The 24,408-nt window shown below is 40.1% G+C and overlaps 1 protein-coding gene across 1 annotated transcript in view; it reads right to left on the bottom strand.

The window, feature by feature from the left end:
* Positions 1 to 24,408, bottom strand: part of ADAMTS12 (ADAM metallopeptidase with thrombospondin type 1 motif 12) — a 384,522-nt gene that overhangs the window by 130,657 nt on the left and 229,457 nt on the right. Inside the window, exons 7-12 of the mRNA XM_079918928.1 lie at positions 23,477 to 23,626; positions 17,886 to 18,029; positions 17,158 to 17,302; positions 12,304 to 12,396; positions 10,693 to 10,838; positions 7,937 to 8,106 (exon numbers count right to left, since the gene is read on the bottom strand). Coding sequence (XP_079775054.1) covers positions 7,937 to 8,106; positions 10,693 to 10,838; positions 12,304 to 12,396; positions 17,158 to 17,302; positions 17,886 to 18,029; positions 23,477 to 23,626 — 848 coding nt within the window. The remainder of the gene's footprint in view (positions 1 to 7,936; positions 8,107 to 10,692; positions 10,839 to 12,303; positions 12,397 to 17,157; positions 17,303 to 17,885; positions 18,030 to 23,476; positions 23,627 to 24,408) is intronic.

Consider the following 24,408-nt stretch of genomic DNA (forward strand, 5'->3'; position numbering starts at 1 on the left):
AGCCATTACTTCTATAGAGAGCAGATGTAGCAGATTCTAGCTCATGAACGTCTAATATTACCTTGAGAAAGTTACTTAACCTTTCTGTGACTCAGTTTCCTCATCTGAAAAATGGGGATAATAATACCTACCTTGCAGGGTAATTAGTAGTGAGGATTAAGACAGAGACTGTACGTCAAGCACTCAGCGTGGTACCTGGTATACAGTAAGTGCTTGACAAATGACAGTGGTTATTGTTGCTGATTTCACCTCCTTATCATGACCTGGTGAATTCTAAAGGTCCTGGCAGTTACCCCATAAGCTGTGCTTCTATCATTCCAACCTTCTTTCAGAGCAGTCAAAAGCTGGCTCAATTCTCTTTCCCACACATATACCGATTTTTCCTGAAATATCCTCTTCTCCTTCAGATTATTCCATTGTGCCATTTCTAATCAATTCTGCACTGATTTCGTGCTTTGTTTTACCATTTTCTAAATAATCGCTGTCTTGCCAGTTTAGCATAAAGAATTCCATATCCTGCTAGGTCAGTAGGTGGTTCCATGACTTTCCTTTTCTGTGACTATGAACCTGGTTCAAAGCTGGTACAATGCCTACTGAGGTCCTCCCGGCTCTATGCTTCCAAGACTATGGATTTTATAAGCTCCTCAACCAAACTGCGATGTCCTCAAGGGCACCCCAGTCATCTGCACATTGATCAGCTGCTACTGGCGCCCACAGTGTGAGAAGGAAGAAACAGACACACATTGGTGAGGACTGAAAAGCATAGGAGGAGGCTCTCCTTCACATGAGCGTTGGAGTTAGATGCATAGGGGTTCAGATCCCAGTCCCGACTCTTACATCTTGCCCAAGGCCTTTTTGGTCTCTGCACAGAGGCGACTGTCAGAGGATAGCACACTGAAACCTCTAATAAGGTATCTGGTTGTTTTAATGTGGTAGTTATTACCATTAACCTTTCCTAATGAATACCAGCAGATCATTACACTCAGCAAAGGCTCTTAACCCATGTTTACTAATTAACTGACATGGCAGTGATAGATACTGTTAGGGAGAAACCTTTGGACCAGATGGCAAAGAGATCAACTTGATCCTAAGAGATTATCAACTCATTCATAAAAATGAACCTTGACCTCAGTGACAGAGGTCAAGGATGTTCATTGCAGCAATTAACTTTTTATCCAGGAAGAAACGGACAAATGACTTAAATTGCATTTACATAATGGAAGGCTATGCAGTCACTAAGAGGAATGAGGTGAGCCGTATGCCATGGTGTTCTGCTCCGTGAGTCAAAAAGTTGCAGAACTGGCAAAGTATGAGTCCACTTGTGCGCAAATGGAAACCTGCAGCTAACAACGCTCGCCTCTGAGGGATAAGTGTGGGTGGGCTAAGAAGAATCTATTTTTATTTCACTCTATTGTACACACTTGCATTTTTATAAGCAGCATATATTCAATTTATAAATAATGTCTTGGCCCTCAAAGGAGGGCCAAGGAGACCCCTGTGATAATCATGACACACCTCTATGAGGAGAGGCCCTCATTTTGAAACTTCCCTTTATCTTGCTTCTGTGATACTGGATTTGTACATCCTTCAAGATTAGACAGGCTAACTGAAGTAAGGAAGAAACAGATTTCTAGGGAATGTAAGTACAGTGGTCTATGGAGTCTTAGGGACACCTAGTAAATAATCTGTGCTGAAAACAACAGCAGCACACACACCTGCTGCTGTGGCCCCCAGCGCCTGCACACCTACGACCCACAGGCGTGCCCAAGGCCAGAAGGAACGCTGTGCTCGAAAGCGGCCATTGTGAATTGAAGGTTCAGGGCTACTGAAGCAGTTTACAAGGTGGACTCTGAAGTCCTGCTTCCCTGCCCTTTCGTCTGGCCTCTCTGGCTTTCCTGGCGCTCTGGGTATGTCATTAGGTGGGCCTGTGACACAGGGCGCTGCCCCAAGAGGCAGGAGGAGCAACGGATGGTCTTAGTTCTCAAAGGTCAACCCGACTATCAGAGAGTCTCTCTCCCAGATACCAACCTCATCGGTTCCATAACAACCACAGAGTTGAGTGTTTCACCGTCTCAGGTACACTCATCTGCCTAGACACATCCTTTCGTCGGGCTCGTGGGATTTTTTTCTTCTAGCTTTTCAATCCATTTTTTCAGCTGAGTGAAAATTCTAAAACTAATGGACTGGTGAACTTTCCCCTCGCACTGTCTGATTAATCCTCTCAAAGGAAGCTTAGGGAACTGAATGAACTCACTGAATCGAAGGCTGAATTTTCAATTCTGCTAAAATGGGGCGGCCCAACATTTTTGGATAATGATCTTACGAAGTGATCGTTAGAAGCGAAAGCTAAAACTTGCTAAGAAGGATAAAAATTATTTCTTAGGTCAAGGAAAAATTTGAGTGCGTTTCATGTTCTGTGAGTAGATTGCAATTTGAGTTTCACCATTTAAAAATATCTAGTTTCTAAAATCCATTTACATGCAGGACTCCTTGGGTGTGAGTCCTGTGCCGTCACCCTGGGCCTCACACTTGGTTGAATGCTCTGTTGTCACTGTCTTAAAACTCTTAATAATTTTACGTCTGAACTCGTGCCTTGTAAGTGAAGTCTGATTGGACTGTGTGCGGTTCCTTGCCAGATTTTAAGAAATACTAAACCTTAAGCAAAAGGCATAACTTAAAAATGTTTTATTGCTTTAATAAGTAACATTTAACTTAAAAAAGAAGCCCAGTTTAATGACCAGGCTCAGATCAGCTTGAGGGAAAACAAATAAACAAAAACAAAACCAAACAAGAAGTCCTGACCAAAAACCCAACCAAAAATCAGTCAAATAATTACCAAAACTCTGTAACTTCGGCTGGTCTAAAATAGTATGTTTTTTACTTTCTGATAAGGTAATACTGCAATCTCCAAATATATCAAAATATACAGCAAACATAAGAAGGCATTAAAATTAATATATTCTACCATAACTATAGAAAGGTATGAAAACAGGAATAGAATTGTTAAAAATGAATTAAACCCACTTCATTGATGTTTTAGACTACGCTAAATGTAGCAATGTTGGCTATTTACTGTACGTTTATGTTCTGTCTTTTAGTTAAAATGGTTAGGAACTGTGACACTAAATTTGGAATTGCAACTTATTATAAATTGTTTACTAAACGTAATAATTTTGTCAGAATGCTTAAATGTTTAAAAAATTGATTTCAAAAGGCAAGATACATAAGTTTAATAAACCTAGCATTTGTCATAATACCAACAGTTTTTGGGGCTCTTCTCCTCCCACTAGAGCTCCTTGGCCATAAAATCATCTATTTTTTAAAAAAAACATGAACATCATCTTAGGTAAAATTCAAAATTCAATGCATTTGTTCTTAAGGTAATGGGTCTATCCCAGTCTCTGTTTCTATGGTCAATATTTAGTCTGCAGAGTCAGGCCAGGGCTAACTCTTGGCTTTATTGTACAGTCTGAGTTTAAGAAGTTACTCATTCTCTAAATCTATTAGCATACCCATAAGAATTAGATCAAAACCTTAAATTTCCATGTAGGATTTTCTTGTGGAGATAAAATTAGGGAAATGCATACAAAGTGTTGAGTGTAAGTACCTACACAGAACAGATACTGATATAAGTTTAATATAACCTGTTCTCGTTATCAGTTAGAAGTGAGTTTCGTTGCAAGTAGCAAAAAAAAAAAAAAAAAGAAAAAACAGAAAAAAAATGTCGCTTCCCTGTTTTAAACGGACTGGAATTTATTTTTCCCACATAACAAGAAATCCAAGGGCTATACTCCTTCTGTCTTCCTCTCAGCCGTCTCAGCACGGTTGCGATAGGACTGGTGTACCCCAGGCAGCAAGAGGGCAGAGTGAAAGGCAGAAAGGCAGGGGGCCGAGGGCAGCTTGGTCAGTACCATCTAAAATCCTTCCCAGAAGCCTGACCCAGTGAAGCTGCCATCTTTATCTCTTTGGTTGGAACTGGGGCTCCCTGGAATACAGTTTAGCAAGTCTTCTAGCTTTCCCTCTTCTCTTGTAGAGGATAGTGAAGGGGTTGTGAATGGCTTTGGGATGTCTGCAAACATCATCCTTATTATTCCATCATTTTCCCTCCTGAAGCCACAGATTCCTAGTCTGTGAAATGAGAGGCTTCTGGCTAGAAGATCTCCCAGGTTGCTCCCCGCAATGACACTCTCTTTAAAGGCTGTTTCTTTCTAAACACCAAGTACTCTTGTAATAAACTCTATGCACGGCGCCCAGGTCCTCCCAGGTGTCCAGCTCCTGGGAGTGCTGCCAGCATTGGCCCTCAGTTGTCACCTTGGCCTAAGAGAGCTTCCTTGCCCAAGGACACTCACTCCTTCCTGAGGCAGACCACACCCAACGTCTGGGCCACGTGGGGCTTCAAGGACTGGCTGCCCCACCTCAACTGCAGCAACTCTGAAGGTCCTTTGAGCTGTAGAGCTTCCCGAGGGGTGGAGAAGCCCTCTGCTGAGACTGTGCTCTGCACCCCAGCTTCTCCCCCCGCCCAACCCCTCTTCCTTCCCTCTCCTTCCGCACCTGTTGAACTTCCCACACGCTAGTATCTGTCTTAGAGTCTCTTTCCTAGGGAGTGCAATTGCAACAATTCCTTACAGATGTCCCTGAAGGATCCTATCCCAGGAGGAGCAGACTGTTGTCTGACCTCAGGTCAGACCTTCCATATATGCTGGAAACCTCACTGGCAACAAGCATTGATAGGGCTGAAATATTCAGAAGCAACAACTAAAAAATTAGCCTTAATGAGGAGTTATTTGGGGGTTCTGAGAAAAACATCCAAAAAGGAAGAGATTCCAAGAAAGTGATGGCACCAAGATCAGGTTCTGGCCATTTCCTAATAGATGATGCAGGATGTAAACATATTTCTATTCACATAGGCTAATCAAGTCCCTAGGAATATAAGTTAGTATAAGTATCTCAGCTTCCTAATCAAACAGACGGTATTCTTCAATTCCAGCTCCATTATATAAGACACTATAACCCTGAATAAGTTACTGTCCTCTCTGAGACTGTTTCTTCATCTCCGAAGGATGGGGATGGGGGTAAGTGAGAAAATGTATAGACTCAGCTCTTCACACAGGTGCTTCCATGAATATGATCAAGTGGAGTTTGGCTGCCTTTTTTTTTTTTTTTTGCCAGGAGTGTTGGTAAAGGAAATGCCTATATTGCAAAGTAAGTTGATTTAAATTAGTAGTTTTCAAACACTTTAGGCAGAAGAATTATTTTTCTTTCATCAAGATCTTGCAAATAAAGTAGATAAAAATCAGGATTTTATTAAGCAGAAATTTTATAAGTTCAAGTACATAATGCTTAAAAATAGTTCAGTGGGATCAAAAGAGACTATTAAGATGAACAGAAAATTTTGAAATCAAGTTTACAGATGGCAGTTACAGACATATGGCTGCAGCACCTAATTTTTTTCTGTGGGTTTTTTCGTTTGTACAGCATTGAAAAATCTTGACTCACACAAACAGCTGTAAATGATAACAGTTTAGAACAACTTGACCTGTAATCTCAGGACATTTCTCAGTTAAATTGTGTTGATGGGAGACTTTTATTCTAAGGTCTGTAGAAAACCAATTAATTTGTGTAAGTTAATGTATTGGTGTTTTTTGATATGTTAAAACTCATATACTGTTTTTGAGTGTAAGCATTGTTCTTTATTGCACTTTTAAAAATAGTTTAAATTATTTCTTTTGGAAAATGAAATTATAATAGAATCAAACATTTTTGGAAGCCCTGGAACAGAGTGTGAAAACTACAAGGTTTGATGGAGATTCTATGCTTATTCCAAATGTTTGAATCTATGATTCTTCTTCTATCATTGGCTACTTAGCAAATCTGCCAAAGGTCACTTACTAAGACACTTAACACTGTCTACTGAGTTGGTAGAAAACTCTGCTGTAAGTTAGTTTATCCTCTGGTGGCTTCTAAGGAAAGGCTGGGAGGGTGTAAAGTGCTCAATGCCTGGCACAGATTAAGTGTTCTGCACAGAGTTGTTGCCATGAATGCCACACTGCTGTCACCCGGCATGCCCAGAACTAAGAAAATAGCAGCTCTGTAGGATAGAGGTTGATGGGGGAAAGAAATCAGTGTATTGGTCAAGGTGGTAGTTACTTGGGTTAGCAGGTAAGTCATTATGCTCAAATAATAGCACAGGAGCCTGTAAGAAAACCCCTGAGATGGAGAATGGAGGCTTACAGCCCAGGTAGATGGTGAGTTAAGCAGATGGCACTCAGCTAAATTCCCTCACATGGTTTATACAGCCTCAATACAGATACAAACTGATCACTCCAAAGTGAGTGAAATCTGTGTCTACTTTTATAGCTCTCATTTCTTTAATACCTATTGCTAGGCTATGCAAAAAGTGGGCACACGATAAATGCTTGTAAATCAATGAAAAGTCAAGCTGAACCAAATCTTTAATTATAAGTATAGCTACTTGAGCCATCAGAGTGCAGCAGACACAAATTCAACCCTGACTCTGGCAGGTGTGGGTATCCCAAACTAAGCACCTGTCACAACACTGAGGCAGCTATGCCATTTTAGTCCTGGAAGAGTGCTCATTCAGAGTCTATAGTACTACTGACTCAACTAGTTCCAACAAAACAGAATGTCCAAAATACAGGTATAGGTAGTACCAACTGGGCTACACCTTTCATAACTATCTTTTTTTTTTTTTGCACCCATATGAGTATATACACGAGCTTTCCTGTATTTGAGTACTTGGATCATAAAGTAAAATTGCACCAAAAACCAAATGACTCACTCCCCTAGAGCATGAATGATGCTAAACAACAGGCGACAAGGAGCAGACATTGCCCATGACAAACAGCCATCAGGGTATTTTGGAGACACAAAGAAGGAAAAGCACTATTTTTTCCAAAAGCAATTGACTATATCATTTTTCTAACAGTCCAAATATGTACTTTTCATTCATTGGCTGACATCTACAAGTCCTGTTCTGTTCTATCATGCTGCATTTCAGAAGCTGAATAATCACAAAAAACGTGGTTACTTTTCACTACCTTGTCTCAAATCTCCTTAACTCATGAAAATCTTTCTTTCATTCTCTATTTGAATAACAAATAGCACAGATACTCTTTGAGGCTAATCTATAGCTAACAGCCAATGATTCTTCCTCATTTTCAATAGAGAATGTGTCACTGGTGCTGATTCAAGGGAAGCACTGCCAAAGCTGCTGCTGTTTGGAGAGCCCCCATCCTCTGATATGCATCCTTTAGATGCCTGATTTTACTTTTTACCCTTCTTATACTGTCCTATACATTACAAAATGTTGATTTCTGGCCCAGAGCTGGCTTTTACTCATTTCTGATCAAGTTTCTCATTCATTTTCTACCATCTTGTCTTTCCTTGTGCTTTTCTCCTCTCACTTGGAATTGATGACTCTATTTTGAATGCCTTCCCCCTCCCTTATGCCAAGAGAAAGACTACTCATGCTTAAGAATCATCAACTACTTCCTTGGAAGACTTCTTTGAAATTACTCCAAAACCATAATGATCATCTTTTCTGAATTTCTGCCAAAATTACATTCAGTTCCACATGCTCATCAACCAGCACTTTCATCAGTGATTAGTTTCTGAATCCCTACAAGCTCCACTTATTGCTTAGTTGCACCTCAGCTGTTTTGAAGTGAGCCATCATGTTTGATAAACTTCTCTTTTATCTCCAATATAGCTCAGCATGGAGTCGGAATATTCACCTTCAACATTTACTGATCCACTTAACCAGGTCAGTGTCTCCACCTCCTAAAATATAAAACTCTTGATGACACTATTCTCTTCTTGTTGAACTTTGCAAGGCATCACAGGTACCCTGACAGATAAATGCTTTCTGATAATGGCTGTAGTCTTAGATCTGGAATATACTCTCATAGCTCCTTACCTGGATTAAAAACTGGAAACCAGTGGTAGAATTCATTCTTGTAGGGAACAGTGTCAAACTCACTGCACTGCATCTGCCGAAATGTTGGTGTATCCGGGCGACAGGGGTGAATGTTGCACAAGCGATAGCGTTTTCTTTCTCCAGTGCAGTACTTCCCTCCAAACTTTGGTCTACACATGAAACACACAAACTCTTCTTTAATTTCCTTAAAGGCCAGCATTTTCTTTTAAAAATCCTCTGGCATCTGGCCATGCCCCTTCCTTGCCAAACCTTGTCCCTCTCTAGCCTCAAAACTCACCGTTTGAATAAATTCTTCAAATTTCCCACATTTTTGCTGTTGCCCATGAACATTCAGTCCCAAGTATATAGTTGCCTGTTTTGAAATAGTTTGACCCCATGGTCAATTAGTTGCCTGGTCATCAGTTGTGACTTTCTATTTCCTCCTTTTCATTCCCACAATCACCAAACTAGTTCACCCCTTATCTCCATTGCTGTCTGCCCTCTTCTTCCTCATTTAACCTACTGTACACACTCTTCTCTGGCTAATTTTTATGATTGCTTTAATTATTTTAGTTTCCTGTTTAAAAATCTTTAACGGCACCCCATGGCCTCAGAATCCAGTCTAGCCTCTTGAGCTTGGCATCCAAGGCCCTCATGATACTGACTTACCTCACCTGAAAAACTTTTCTTCCCACACTCCTCCTCATTTGCACACTGCTCCCATGATACAGGCTGACTTATTTGCTTTTATTTTTTCTGTGCTTCTAGATAGATTTCTGCTCTCTTAAGTCTCTAAACATCTACATACTGCCTGTGCTTTAAGGACCAATAAATGCTATCTCCATCTCCATCATGAATTCTTCCTGAATTCCTGCCTTAAGTAATCTCCTTCTCCTCTTAAATGACACTTTATTATCCTACTGTAGGCACTTCCTGCATTTATCACACCCAAAGATAATTCTTTGACCAAGGCAGTTCACATTCATTAACTCCCTGTAAGCGGGACTAAGAATTGTCCTTGAGAGTTGAGGGTAGGCTGGCTTCCTATCTGTGACGATGGAGTGACACTCTATGACTTGGCACCTCTCCAAGTCATTTCCATCCAAGAGCCTTTTGTGAGCCAAGCCCTGCTGGGTTCTCACTAGACAGCTGACTGATAACACATCAAGGATGCACTGACCTGAGTCTGTGACCTGAATCACAGAACTGAATCTGTTACTGTGTTTCCATTGCTATGGTTCTCAATGAACTTAAGCAAACCAGCTACTGAGATCAGACATGGTCACTCATCCAAGGAGACTCTAAGACAAACTGTAGCCTCTGAGATGGGAGTTGGGACTATTTTTTCCCCCTGAAGCCAAGTTAGAGGATCATCTTTCATTTCCTCAACAAGGATGTCCCTTTTCTGACAACCATGGATCACTGGCCATCCTCCCAGGAAGGCTACGGACTGGGTAGTGGCTGATACAGAACACTGACAATGGGTCCTAGAACAAATCACCTGTATTTCCTGATCTCTGAAATGGAAATCACTTTTCTGATCACATTGAAACAAACTATAAAGATATTCTGTAAAAATACTTTTTAAGGGATTTCTGGTTTTGAATTTTTGAAGTCACAGGAACTTTGTATTTAAACAAAAAGGTAAGATTTTAAAACAATTTTGCCCAAATTCCTCAAATGTACACTTACTTATATGCATGGGAGATGGTAAAGATAACATAATAACTATCATTTACTGACAATTTTATGTAGTAGATATTATGTTAAACTCTTCATAGATGTTAATTTATTAACCCCTAGGATACATTATATATATATCTATATATAGTTTATATGTATATATATACATGCAGATATATACATATAGAAATATATTTATTATAAAAAGGAGAAGTAAGATTTGGAACTGAAACACTGAGAGAATTATAACCATATTTATCACTTTTAAAAAATGTGACTCTTACTCTTTAATGCAGACTAATGTAAATCTAGGTAAAAGAAGTTTAATACATTTTCTACTTACCGGAGGCATTATATGTACACTTTTTAAAAATTATACTTGGGAACTAGTATACTGAGAAATAATGAAATTAAGAATGTAATATATATTTGGACATCAAGGAAATATATAATATCATTATACAAACTTAAAATATGAAAAAAGTAAGCAATTTGATTAAAAAATTGAAAGCCACTTGTGAAATAACGTCTATGGAATCCTTGACAGGCTAATAGGGAACTCTGAGGTTTACAAAATCCTAATCTAAAACATTAAAAATAATTATCCTCAAAAAATGTGCCTAGCTATTTAATTAGTCACCTAAGGGAAGAAGAATATTTTTATAAAATTGTACATTCATTATGATGGAAAGAAAGCTGCCATCTTATCAGCAAAATTGGGTCTAACTAATCCCCACTGATAGAATGCGGTTATTTAGAAGGATTTAATTGTGTAATCTCCTAAAGTCTTTCACATAGATTTTACTTTAAAAAAAATTTGCTTATTTCTCCAAATGATGGAATCAGCTTACTTACCCAAGTTCTAGTAAAATCCAGTGCCAAGCCAAAATGAAACAAAGCAAAAAAGAACCACCTTTTTTTTCACACTCTACGAATCTTCCTCCTGGCTCCCTTTCATCTTTGGGAACATATCTGGTTTCCCTCAGAAGGTCTGGGGTCACTGAAGTCATGCTGTCCACGACTAGTCTCCCGGTGCTCATGGAAGGAAGGGAAATATCTTTGGCTGGACTTACTCAGGGTTGTTGCAGAGCCTCTCTGCACTCTGGGCTCCAGCTCCACAGGTCCTGGAACAGTGGGACCAGGGTGACCAGCGGCCCCAGCCTCCGGGAATACTCTCTGGTTTCTTGCCCACTGTGATACACTTGCCAGCCATACACCACTGGAAAGGGAAAAAGCAGGAGATGCATAAGTCAGGAAGGTTCCCATAGTAAGCTGAGTCAGGAAACCTAGCAGTCTAAACCCAGTTCTCCCAGAGCAATCAGACTTCCTACAAGTCACACATCAGATGTAGCACAAAGAGAGCCTCATAAAAGAATTTCCCCCAAGAGTCTTGGGTTTTAGAATCAGAGTCTTTCAGGAATTAAAGGGAACTTTACAGTGCCTAGTTGCAGTGAATGCAGGAGTGTTACTCAAAGTGTGACTGACAGATTGCACCCCAGAAGTAAATCAACACACCGCTTCCTTCACTGAGGAAGTCTCGCCATGAAAAGCATGTCAGCTGAATATGCTTAGTAATATAGTTGTTCAGTAACGTAATTGATTTCCTTTCTGGTGCAAGCTTCTTATCTTGTTGAAGATAACAAACATTTTGCAGACTGGCACTGTGATAACACTTCTCTATAGCCCCTATGGCTATTTAATGTTTGCAGCAGATAACATCCTCCTGCAAAATGTCCACTCATTGCCGGAAAACACAAGTTGTTAAGAAGCTGAAGTTAGGCATCAAGAAAAATTTCTGCTTTCCTATAACTCTACCCATTCTTTCCAGTTCTGGTGTTTCAAGTGGCTCAGGAAAAAGTCCACTCTCTCCCTCTTCAAGGGAATCCTTCAACAACTAACAGTTTAGGAGGGTGGACACAGGAAAAGGGAAACAAGAAATGCAAGTTGGTTGTTAGAAATGGCCACATTTTCCTGGAGGATCTGGGCATGTTTCAGCTGCTGGCCTCCTCTTTCTCATTATTTCTGGTCACTGTGTATTCTGATCAGGTTCTGTAATCTCAGTGATGGGTCATGCCACACTCAAGCTGTGTAAAGACACCCACTAAACACATAAATCCTAGGCCCACAATGAACCCAAATGGTGTTGTTGAGCAGCATGCATTACCCTGTTCTTAGGTAGTCTGGAGGATATCTAACATCTCTGAGTTCTTGGGTGTATGGCTTTCCTGCTTAGTAAGGTGCGTAGGACTTCAAGAAATGCAGGTCAGATGATGAGAAAGAAGATAACAAGTGGTCTAAATACAGCATCTTTGGAAAGAAGAACCCACTGGCTTGTCCTTCCCAATGTTCAATATGGAGGGGGGAAAAATGTCAAAATGAAGGTTGATAAGCCCAGCAGATGTTACTGACCACAAACTCCACAGAAAGTCATCGGGAAAAGATGGGCCAGATGTTTTATAATTGGAGCGTGGCCCTCTCTCCCTGACTACTTGTTTCCAGTGAAGGCTCAAAAGGAGTTGCGGAAGTGGAATCCTTTCCTTTGGCAAGTCTGACTGCGTGATGATCTGCCTTCACCCAGAGGCAGCTGCTCTCCAGGGCCTTCTCCTCTGCTCTCTCCAAGAATGCTAAGCCCTTCACCCACCACCTTCCTTCCTCACATCACTGACACGTCACGGACACGTCACCTTCTTCTCACCACATCGCGTCCCGTCTGCAGCAGCGTCCAGCTTGGAGCGACAAAAGCCTTTCACAGAGCACCACAGTGTCTGGCAAACATTCTGGAAAACAAACATGAGATTGTACTTTTTTTACGTTCAAAACTTGCACAAATACCGCAAAAAACAAACAAAAGAAACAAAAAAAAACCCTTGCACAAAAGCATGTGTACAGTGATGGTAAAATCTACACACACTCACCCACGTACCCACAATAAATGCTGCGGTTGTTAGTGAGTAACGTGATGCAAAGTAATCACACAAGAACCCTCAGTTTAAACTTAACTTGGACTTTGTCATCATTCGTAAACAGTGGTCTGTAGGCCATTCTAGGCAATATGAAAATGGGAGGTAAAACACATTTCCCAAGAGTTGAATTTCTATACCTGTGGCACAATATCCAGTACTCACTGCCCTTAGGCAGGGCAACCAGTGACAGTAGTAGTAGTCACTCCGGACTGTGATGGAAAGTGATCTGATTACCAACAGCTGGGCAGTTATAACTTGAGCCTGCTCATTGAAGGAAAGTGAAACTATTCCATCCAGAAAACCTCAGCTTATTTACTTATTACCCAAAATAGCCAGCTTGGGTAGTTTTAGCTGCCAGGGAGTGAACTGAATCTTCCCTCACATTCCTCCTCCTGCAGTAGGAACAAGGGAAGGTTGACAAGATTCTTACATAGCATCTGAAATGGCTCAGCTGCTTCCATTCACCTTTTAGTCTTTCTTCTATCCACCTATCTGCCATCATTCCATCTACTTACTGTACTCTATATTAAATATGCTCCTTCATCATAAGATCTTGTATTTTTAACTATTTTAGAAAATTCTTAATTTTTATCTTTCTAACTCTTGCCTCTCCATGTTTACAACTTTTGCAACTATTCTCTCCCTTTGCAACTCACAATGTTTGTTGATGGGTCTTCCTATTCCACCCTTCATGTTTCAACTTTACTTTCGTATTTTTTAGCTCTCAATTTTCTTATATGTAAAAGTTGAAAAAGCCTGGATTTCTATCAGGAAAAGGCCAGCCTCTCCTCCATCACACAATTCTGAGAAACACTCAAGTGGGATGGGAAGTAATTTTCTCAACTCTAAACTTCAACTGACTGATTTTCTCTTCAGCTCTGTCAAGTCTGCTGTGTAACTCATCCACTAAATTTATAGTCAATCATGATATTTTTCATTTCTAGAGGTTGTAATTGTTCTTCACATCTACTTTAAATATATCATATAGTGCTTTTTCTTCCCTTTTCTTATATAAAACTCCTCTTTTATGCATCTATTTTATTATCCCTACCTAAAAAATTCAATTATCCAAAGCTCTTGAAGGTTTATTGTCTTTCCTTATTTAGTTGAAGATAGACCGTCTTACATTTTTAATTAGGTGCTGAATTGTGAACTCAACTGAACAAAGCTTTATCTATTGGAGTTTTGTGCATCCTTAGCTGAGTGTTGGCTCCTCCAGGGCAGTTTTTCAACCTTTGTTTCTACCAGGAAGCCCATGGTATTATCAGGTCAGAAATATTTTCATGTTAATTTTTTTGAGGGGTTCTCAAATCATGTAAGAGTATAAATATGAACTCTAAATTGGCATGAGGCTGGCCCATGGTTGGAAGTTTCTAGTGAGGAAGTTATCCACCAGCACCCTTCTCCCTCAAAACTCAGGCTGAGATAAAAGATGCTTCTCTGTCATCTCCCTTTGTTGGTGGTGGATTTCTTCTAATCTACTCTGTCATGGAGGTGTAGCTCTTAAAGGCTCCCAGCTTCAGATAGGGGTCTCAATCCTAACTCACTGTGCTGCTCAAGGTGAACATCTCATTGTCTGTTGCCATTCAGATGTTAAAATCAAAGCCCTTTAGTTATTTGATGCTTATCACTCCTTTTTTGTCCCCCCCAGGATATTTTTAAAGTTTCTTATAAATTCATAATGCATTTATAAAGAATGATATTCTGGGTGAGGATATACAAGAACTCTCTGCACTATTTTTGCAGCTTCTTTTGAGATGTAAACTATTTCAAGATAAACAAAAGTTATAATAAAGAAGGATGATGCTACATTCTCTAGTATTTTAGTTTTTTTTTTTTAAATATTGAAAATGATTAGGTTATCTTGGCTGCAATATGCAGGGATTTGAAGACTTTATTCACTTATTGATTGAGTGCCTACTATGTGCTAGGTACTGCTGAATGCCAGGAATAAAAATTCCCTCAGAAAGCTGACAACATAGTAGGGGAGGGTACAAACAAGTGAGAAGCAACTATAATATAGTCTAGTAAAAGCTTTGTCAAAAAAATACATAGATGTGAACAATAGGATGTGAAGTGATATTTAAGCTCAGACTCAAATGATGAGTAGGAGGGATGGTCCAAAGGAACCAGAGCATGTAAAGTTCTGGAGGTAGTGGAGAACCCAGCATGTACAGGGAATGAAGTTGTTCAGTATGGATAAACAGAATATAAAAGAAGATTTGACCAGAGATAACCAGAAAAATCCTTACCTCTATAAAACATCTACAATCCTGGATAAAATATTCTAAATGTTTTAAACACATTCCTGAATTGGTAAGGAAGTAAGGGAAATCCTCAGAGGCTAAAAATGTAGGAGAAATTGTTAATCTGAAGATACAAACCTAGTAACTTAGATTTTAGTTTTGATGGTCACTTGGGCACTGGAGAAAATGCCTCACGTCTATGTAGGGTGGGAAGTTCGATTTAATACCTCATATAAGGCCATAACCCCAAAGGACTACCCCCTGACTGAAAGAAACCTCAGAACACAGCTGGGAAACTTGTCTGTTTTGACTTTAACTCTAGAAGGAGTGGTAAAATGTTACCCCTGAGAGTTTGCATCCATACTGGCCCTGATCTCACTCATGTAGGTAGTCAAACAACATCCAACCAATAATTTATTTTAAATGGACCCAGGGATGGCAGTGAAATTTCTCTCTGAAAGAATGTGCCTTCCATCTAAACCCTAAAGAATAGCCTGACATGAAGTTTCACAACCGAGAGTTCACAATAAAAGCAGAAATTGACAAAAGGAAATAATACATAATAAGTGAGACCTAGAAGAAACCCCAAATAGGAGAAGCAGACCCACACAGACTCTGGACATCAGAATTGTCCATTATAATTTGCAATTATAAATTGCAAAATAAATGTGTCTTATATGATTAAAGAAGGAGAAGAGCATATTGAAAGTCTGAATTAGAAATAAGATCATAAAAAAAGCAGAGAAAATCTAGAAAAATAACAAAAGAAACTGTTCTAAGTTTTAAAAAAGTACCATAAATAAGATTAAAAAGTCAATAGACAGGTTAAACAAAGGACTGGACATATCTGAAAAACGAACTAGTGAGTTGGAAGGGAAAGAGGAAGAAATTACACAAAATGCAGAGACGTGAAGAGATGAAAAATATGAAGAATATGAAGTGATAAAATCCAACATACATATACTTAGAATTCCAGGTTAGAGAGTAGAGGGTTAAGATAATATTTTAAGAGATAAGGCCAAAGAGTGAGAGAGAGGATGAATCCTGAAGCCCCTTTTAAACCATTTTAGAGAATTTGAATTTTATTGTAGGGCCATAGGGAGGCTGTGAAATATTTTAATAAGAGAGGAACACAATCAGATTTCCTTCATAAAGGTCGATTTGGCTGTGTTTTGGAGAGTGGAGCAGAGTTGAGGGGAGGTGGTCAGAGTCTTAGAAAGGAGACCAATCAGGGGACTACTGAAATCATAGGAACAGGTGGTCTTTAGACATATTTTGGAGGCAGAATTAGCATAACTTGGCAACCAGTTCGAAGTAAGGTGAGGGATTTTTGCAACAACCTTACTTTCTCCGTTGTCTTGCTTGTGCTGTCTGAGCAGTTACTTCCTCTTCAGCGTTCTCTCTATATGTCTCTTTTTGTATTTATCTGACTGTATTGAAATTTCTCTGTCTGCCTCCCCAACCAGAGAATGAGCTCCTCAAGGTCAGAGAATTTACTTTATTCGTTCTTGAGGTCTCATCTTTTTCACCCTATTCAGTACACAGCACAGAATCTGGCAGGGGTCAACGAGACCTGCCTTGTTCATGTCTGTGTATTAACACTGACACTTGCGCACTAAAAGGGATGAGTTCAGAGAATAGGCAAGACCCAGATCACAAAGGGATGCCATACAAAGGAGTTGGGACTTGATCCTGTGGTCAGTGAAGACCCTAAGAGCAGAGAAGAGCCACAGTTAGATTTGTGTCTTTTTGAAATAACTTAAGCAAGAGTGTGAAAGAGGGAGAGGTTGGGTACGAGGTAATTACAATAGAAGGAGAGGTGATGAGAAAGTGAATCAGGAGAAGGGTAGTGAGAATGAAGATGACATGTCAGAGCCACAAATGCCATCAGAGGCTAAATATCAGGGCTTGACTTATCACTTGGATGTTGAAGAAAATAAAGGAGAAGAATGAATTAGGGATAAATCTTATTCCTACCTTGGCATCTGGAGGTGCTCTTCAATCAGAGAGGAAATTCAGGAAAGGGAGCAACTTTAGGGATTAAGTTGGTTGCTATGGAGTCTGCAGGTGTGAATAACTGTGATTCTTGAAAATCACTGTAGAATTTTCTTTACCACCACCCGGTTGCAAAGGATACCAAGGAGGTGGGCCAAGGAATATAAATGACCTCAACTTCAGTCCTTCTGCCTTACAGACATCTTGCCATGAATAGAAAGTTTCCATTTCTGGCTCTTCAGATTTCCAAATATTTCCCTGGCCCTTCCTTTACCATGCTGGATCTCAAGCCCTGCCCATACCCACCAGAGGCACCAATATACCCAACACTTACTTCTACTTCCTGGCAGAAGGTAGCATTGGGGCCATACTGCAGCTGGCATTGGTGGTGAACATCATAGATCACTCCAGGGGCAATGACGTTGGACTTCAAGCCTTTCTTTTTGGGGTTGTCATCAAGACAGAACCCCCAGCCTCGGCTGAAAATGAGTTAATAGAAATGAGAGCAGTTGCTTATGATCTCCTCCTAAATGAAAGATTTAGTCTTTCATTCAAGAGAAACTTCCATTCCTCTAGTGTACTCTGTCCTTCAAGACAACTTTATTTCTATCAGGCCCAAGGTGAGAGTTGTCTAAAAGGAAATGCAAATCGCATCTCACACCATTTGTTCAGATGTGATCTAAGAAATACAAGCAGTGGTAAAGTGAGAAAATCACCATCTTACCCCAAATGGGGTACAATGACCACTGACTTGTCTGGGTTGCTTCTGCCAGTCCCCAGGGACTTAACTCACGATCAGGTCATAAAGAGCCACCTTCAGACAGAAGCAAGCTGAAGGGGGAGTTGGGGGGAGACGGAGTATTCACCCGGCTGAGGCTGGAGGCAAATCCACCTAGATCTCAGGGTCAGAAAGCAGCAGTGAGGTCCACCCCTTCTGTTGCCACCCTCATACTGTGACCTGTGAGAGGAACTGAGACTTTTCCGGGCCTCGGGTAGAACTCAAAGTGACTTCCGGTTTACAGAGAGCCAAGTGAGGCTGTCCTGAGATGTGCGGTCACTTACTCCAGGAAGCGGGTGATGTACTCCTTGCTGCACTTGGACCACGTCAGTGGGGTTGGATTGTACTGGAGCTGGCGGGACATGATGGACGGGTGCCTGCCCACAGGCTCACAGTCATTTTCCTTCCCGTCATGCTGGATGCCGAAGCTGCAGGGGGAAGAGACACAAGGATATCAAGGAGGCAGGCGTGAAACAAGGAGGAAACCACAGTTTCTCCAAGGTGAAAATAACCCACGGAGATCCACCTCTGTACAGAAGGTATCTGATTACAAAGTGGGCCTTTGAAGTTGGAGGGGTCTAGCTAATTTTCAACTCAAAAGCACAGGAAACATTTCAGGCATGGCTTTGTTTCAAGTATGCAACCCCTGGGAGCCATGTGGCTAATTCAAAAACTTCTGTTTGGCAGAAAGCTAAAAGCTTCCAGTTTGGCTTTGGCTTCTGTGAGACTAGAGTCAGGGGCAAATCTTGCATCCAGCTGTCCTCTTTCTCCTGCTGTAGCAACCGTAGCACAAAAGAGCAAAACCTTCCTCTTCCCTTTTCATCATAATTTAAGGGAGAACATGAGAGGGGAAGCCTATGGAAGACTTTGTCAAAGGCCACCAGCTTGGAGGGGATGGATTTCTTTCTAGTATTGTTATGAGTCCTCCAACATCAGATATTAGGGAGACCTTACAGTACAAGGGTTAAGAGCGGGGTATCTGAAGACAGATGATTTGGATTTGAATTCCAGCTCTGCTACTTAAGGATCTGTGAGTTACTGAAACTTGCTGAGTTTCACTGAGCAGAAAATGGAGTCATCATCATAGTCCTGGGATGAGATTTGAGTGGAAGAAAGTTTGAAAATCACTGAGCAAGGTGCCTGGCATATATATATGTTGTGTAAATGACAGACATTTTTTATTGCTGTTTTAATCATTGTCTAGCTAGCTTATTTCCCTTTTCTAGATAAGTAAGTTGAGAGTCTAAGATCTGTCAAAAGTCATGAGCTAGTTTGTGGCAAAACTAGGTCTTCTGCAGATCTTTGTGCTCCTAAATCAGTGCTCTTGTCTGTGTCTTGCTGGGTTGGCTCCCTGACCTCCCACTGCCAGGGATGACCAGGTGAAGCAACCTTGAAAGGCCCTAAAGTGCTTAACTGACTCCCATGGCAAGGAGGTGCCTGGGAAACAGGCAGACTGAGAAGTGTCAGTTTATAAGCCAAACCCTCAGGATCACCATCAAGATGACTTCTGAGTCCCCACAAGACGCCTCTCCGCTGGAATCTGCTTATTGGACACTTACAGCCTAGAGATGTTGGCTCAACTTTCCAAATCTGAACAGAGGAAAGTATGACCTCTTACACTGCTAGTGAAATTCAATCCCTCTGACAGGGAAGCTCATATCTAACTTTAATAAAATCTCCTGATCAACATTAGCAACTCTTGCAGAAAATAGTCTTTGGGGGATTTAGGGATTTTCTTGTATTATTTTTAATGCATTAAGATGTTATCAACTTACTTACAGACTCTGATCACATTCCACATGAATACAAAACTCACAAAGGAGTCAGGGAATTAATCTACAGAGCTCTCACCACCCAACCACAAAGAATTTAATTCAATGAAAGTTGTTTCCCCCCACCCCCCAAGCAAGCCTTCCCCAGCCTGTTGCAAATCCAGTCCTACCCAGTTCATAAGGTATTCCACAAGCTCACCTGTTCAATAATTAGGAAAAATCCTAAACAAGCATGGTTCTAAAAATCTCCATGAATAATTGTTTTTCTAGCATTGGCTATTCCAATAAGACAAGCGGGACTTCCCTGGGGGTCCAGCGGTTAAGACTTCACCTTCTAGTGCAGGGGGTGCAGGTTCGATCCCTGGTCAGGGAACTAAGATCCCACATGCCTCGTGGCCAAAAAACCAATAAGACAAGCCATATGGCTGGATCCTGTATACTGGGTGGCTTCAAACCTATACTCTAAATATATTAGTTCCCCAAAAGGAACTGATTTTGTTCCCTCCAAAGTTTTTAATTCACTAAAGCATTCCCCCTACAGTTTTATCACTCCTCTGTGCTCCCATCCAACAAAAGAAAAGCAGTGCTGCTAAACAAAGGTCCCTCTGGACATGTCTACTTTCTCTAAATGGGGGCAGCACTCCTGTCACATGGGATCAGTGGGTCAATGAATAATGAGAGAGAAGGAAAGCACATGGGGTCAAAGGGATGGAAGGTGTTTCCAGGAAGCTACTTTCCAGCAGGCGGGATGAACCTCAAGAGCAGCTTGGAGTAAGGAGCTCACTACAGTCTGAAACAACTAACTGGGCTGTTGGATTAGCCTGCTTTACTACATCTTTGTTTTGTAATTCCTGTTAGATGGGTTTATGAAATTATAGACATGAAACAGTAAGCTAAGTCACTGCCTGGGTTTCAGGGTATCACTTGGTGAGACATTCCCTGCCTTTTACTGTTTATTTTATGGTGGAGCAGAACCAGCAGAGAACAAGAATCATCAAAGTATGAATGTGAGCTTTTCTAACGCATTCAGAAAATATCAATTTGGTATATGCAACAAGCAAAGCTCTATAAATGAAATAAATGGAATATCACAATCCAGAAGAGTGGGATATATTGGGTGGATATTGCATTTTAAGTGTTCATCTCTATCGTGATATTTTCATTACTTAAAGGAAAAGGATGCTACGTCTCAGAGAGACATTTTAAATTTCCTGCTGGAATTCCATCTTCATTTTTGGTAACTCACCCAATAAGGGATGAGAGCTTAGGTACGGATGATGGATGTAATCCAGGCTTCTCATAAACGGAATTTTAAATTTTCTCAGAATAAAAATCAAACTATTTATTTAGGCCATAGCACAAGTTAGTTAACTTCACTTTCTCTTTTGCATCCTACGCAATCAGTGATGAAACAACTACGTTTTCAAGAACAATGGGGTATCTTTGTCATTGAACTATAATGAGTATCTTCTTAGGATCGTAGCTTATTGTGTTTTTCTTTTTCTGGGCAGCTTCAGGCCATTTCATTGATCTGCCCAGGGTTTCTCAGTTTGGTTCACAGCTAGTTAGAACTTTACACCTAAAGAAGGAACTAAATATCTCAGACGCATCTTTAGCTATGAACAAGTTTCTCAGGACACTCCAAGACACTCCTAATGTCTTCTTCAGTTTTGTGTCTTACCAAAGCATTTTTTTCTATCACTCAAACTCAAGGTTATATGTCTTCTTTCAACTTTGTCTTTCTTATCAGTGACCCAAAACTTTTTTTTTTTTTGCCATTTAGAAGACAGTGTTCTATTTAGGTCATCTGTACATGGCCCAAGGTCCTCTTTCAAAAATTAAACTTTTAATTTATTATATTTATGTATTAATTTTATAATATTATATCATTATAGATTCAGATGCAAGTTGTAAGAAATAATACAAAGAGGTCCCATGTACCCTTTACCCACTTTCCCCTCATGGTAACATCTTGCAAAACTGTAATACAATATCACATCTAGGATACTGATGTTGATACAGTCAAGACAGAACATTTTTACCATCACAAGGATTCCTCACATTGCACTTTATAGCCACACTCACTTCTTTCCCTCCCCCATTCCCTCCTCAAACCCTGGTAGCCATTAATACGTTCTCTATTTAGATAATTTTGTTATTTCAATAATGCTGCGTAAATGGAATCTTACAGTATGTAACCTTTTGGGATTGGCTTTTTTCACTGAGCGTAATCGTTCAAAGATTCATCAAGGTCATTGCATGTATCAATAGTTGGTTCCTTTTTCTTGCTGAGTAGTATTCCATGGTATGGATCCAGCACATTTTATTTAACCATTCACCATATTGAGTTGAAACAACCCCTGGGTTTCTTCCAGTTTTGGGCTATTAAGACTAAGCCTCTATAAACATTCATGCAGAAACTAACACAATATTGTAAAGCAATTATACTCCAATAAAGATGTGCAAAAAAAAAATTCCTGTATAGGCTTTTTGGTATGAACATAAATCTTCATTTCTCCAGGATAAATGCCCAGGAGTACAATTGCTGGATCACATGGCAGTATTACCACTAGTTTACTTTTTAAAAACTGCCAAATTGAATTGAGTATATAAAGGATCCATTCTTGACACAAGTGGTGAGCATTTGAGAATGTCTTCTCCACTTTTCTTTAGCTTGGGCATCCCATTGCTGGGAATGTCTTGAGCAATCATTTCTCAGTTTGACCTAGTTATATTCACTTGACATTGCTTGGTCAGCAGATGCTGCTGATACCAATGACTTTATTGGAAGTTACAAGGGACAGTCCTTCCACATACCAGGATTGAGGATGCCTATGCATTTGCACATACTAATAATTTTCATTTTGCCAACTTATTATCAACACGCCAACAACTATGGCCTGGTCTTTTCAAGACCTAGCATTCTGTCCTCAATCATTATTTAATCATAAGCAAGTCCCTTAACCTCTTTGTATTTTTGATAATTAAGGATACTAGAATATATCACATTTATCTCCCAGGGCTTTTTGGTAAGGATCAAAGAAATCACAGTACCTAATTCAACCTACTCATTTCAGAGATAAGAAAATAAGCACAAAGAGGTGAAGAGAATTCTCTAAGGTCATAATACTGGTTGGGAAAATCCAGAATAAGCACTAAGCCGATACTCTGGTTTTGTACTTCAGGTAAAAGTATTTTGAAAAGTTCCAATATTATATGAGAAAAATGGTGCGGAAGCTCAGGCCAGAGAGGCTGGGCCTTGAATAATCCAGTGAACAGGGCTATTCCTAAACAGGCAGGGGTATAGTTGAGCCATTTATAATGACTCCCCACTCTGAGCTTCCAATCAGTGTGCTGTTCTCTTATTTGTTGTTAATACATACACCAATAAATTATGAATAAGCTAAGATCTTTCCTCCATGGGAACTTCTGATACCTAGAGAATCCAGAATCCTCATTATTCCTTTATTCAACCTTTCTGAAACCTGCCTTCAGTCAATTCACCTAATCAAATTCACACATTTGTGTGACAACTTGGACCTTCTGTTAACTGGTGTTTGTCTGTCTTCCAAGTTTATAGCAGTTTTCCAGTTTTTCTTTATTCAGTGTTCTCCTTTAATACATATAAGTAAAATGGGACTAACAATAGTATCTACTTCATAATGTTGTTGAGAGGATTCAGTGACACAATGCAAAGCGTCTGGCATAAAATGTTAAGGTTTATGACTTTTTAGTGATATTAACAATATTACAGTTTCATAAGAACTAAATAGGGATTGTTATTCCTGAATTAATCAATTAAGTTAAAGCTTGTCTCCTTGTTTCTGCTTGCTTCATTCTAACTCAGAGAATTGCAGTGGCCTCTTTAATTCTGTGATGTCGATGGTACAAGGGGTCAGAGCAGAGAAGACAGTGGAATCTTTGTCATGTGTGATTCCCCATTCCCCCCTTTACAGATGAGGAAGCAGAGAGTTAAGAGGGTGATTCTCAAGCCACAATGCAATCAGATTCTCCTGACACCCTGTTTAAGTTTCCCTCCATTCCCTCTACTGATGCTGATGCATGAACATGAGGAAGACATCTCAGTTTCCTTGGCCCTTTACCTGTGTCCAAGCTCATGGGCAATTGTGAAAGCCAAGGGGAGTCCAGAATCTTCATTGATGTTACAACTCCGGTGAGGCTGGCACATTCCCGACAGGTGGGACAGACCCAGAGTCTCACAGGGGCGATTGACACCAGCACAGATGTCTTTTCTGAAAGTAAAGAACAGAGATGAGGAGGTACACAAAGAAACATCTAGGAAAAAAAAAACCCTCCTGGAAAAAATCTGGGTATTAATTCACATTCAATATGGTCTGTAAAGCATGAATAAAATTGTTTTAATAGTCCATACGAATGAGGGAGCAATTTTGAATTCACTAGAATTATTCTGATTTCACCACTTGATGACTGAATCTCACTAACACCTGAAAAAGGTAGGAAAATATGGCAAATGGTTTACTTTGAGTTGTTTTTGCTCTTAATCTCAGGAGGCCAAATTATATTATTTGACCCATAAGGGAAGGATTTGATTGAAAACTGGAATTAATTTGAACTTTTAAATAGGGAAGGGAGAACCATCAGTGGCTGAGGTTTTTTCAGACATGAAACACCTTTTTGGTCATTCTGAGGTCTGTCATCAAAACTCATCTGAGAATTTTTAGTCATTCATGAAAAAGGGAATTGGTGCAATCAACCCATCCAGAGATCAAATTAATGGTCTCTCCAGTTCCACCACCCTAACAATACTGCATATGGGAGGGGATGGACACACAAACACTCCTAGAATCTTACAAAATACTAGTTACAGCTTTTAAATATAAAAATGTGCTCCCATATCCTAGAAGGGCTCATTTCAATCAGTGACAAGAGTTTTGAAGAGTCATTAATTAGTCATATGGTTTTCTTTAGTTCAAGAAGTCTTCGCCAAGAAAGACTAGCACAAACGCCAACAGGGTTCTGAGCTTTAGCTGGTTGCAGATCTTCAGATCATGGG

The sequence above is a fragment of the Stenella coeruleoalba genome (genome assembly GCF_951394435.1).
Source record: "Stenella coeruleoalba genome assembly, chromosome: 3".
Classification (NCBI taxonomy): domain Eukaryota; kingdom Metazoa; phylum Chordata; class Mammalia; order Artiodactyla; family Delphinidae; genus Stenella; species Stenella coeruleoalba.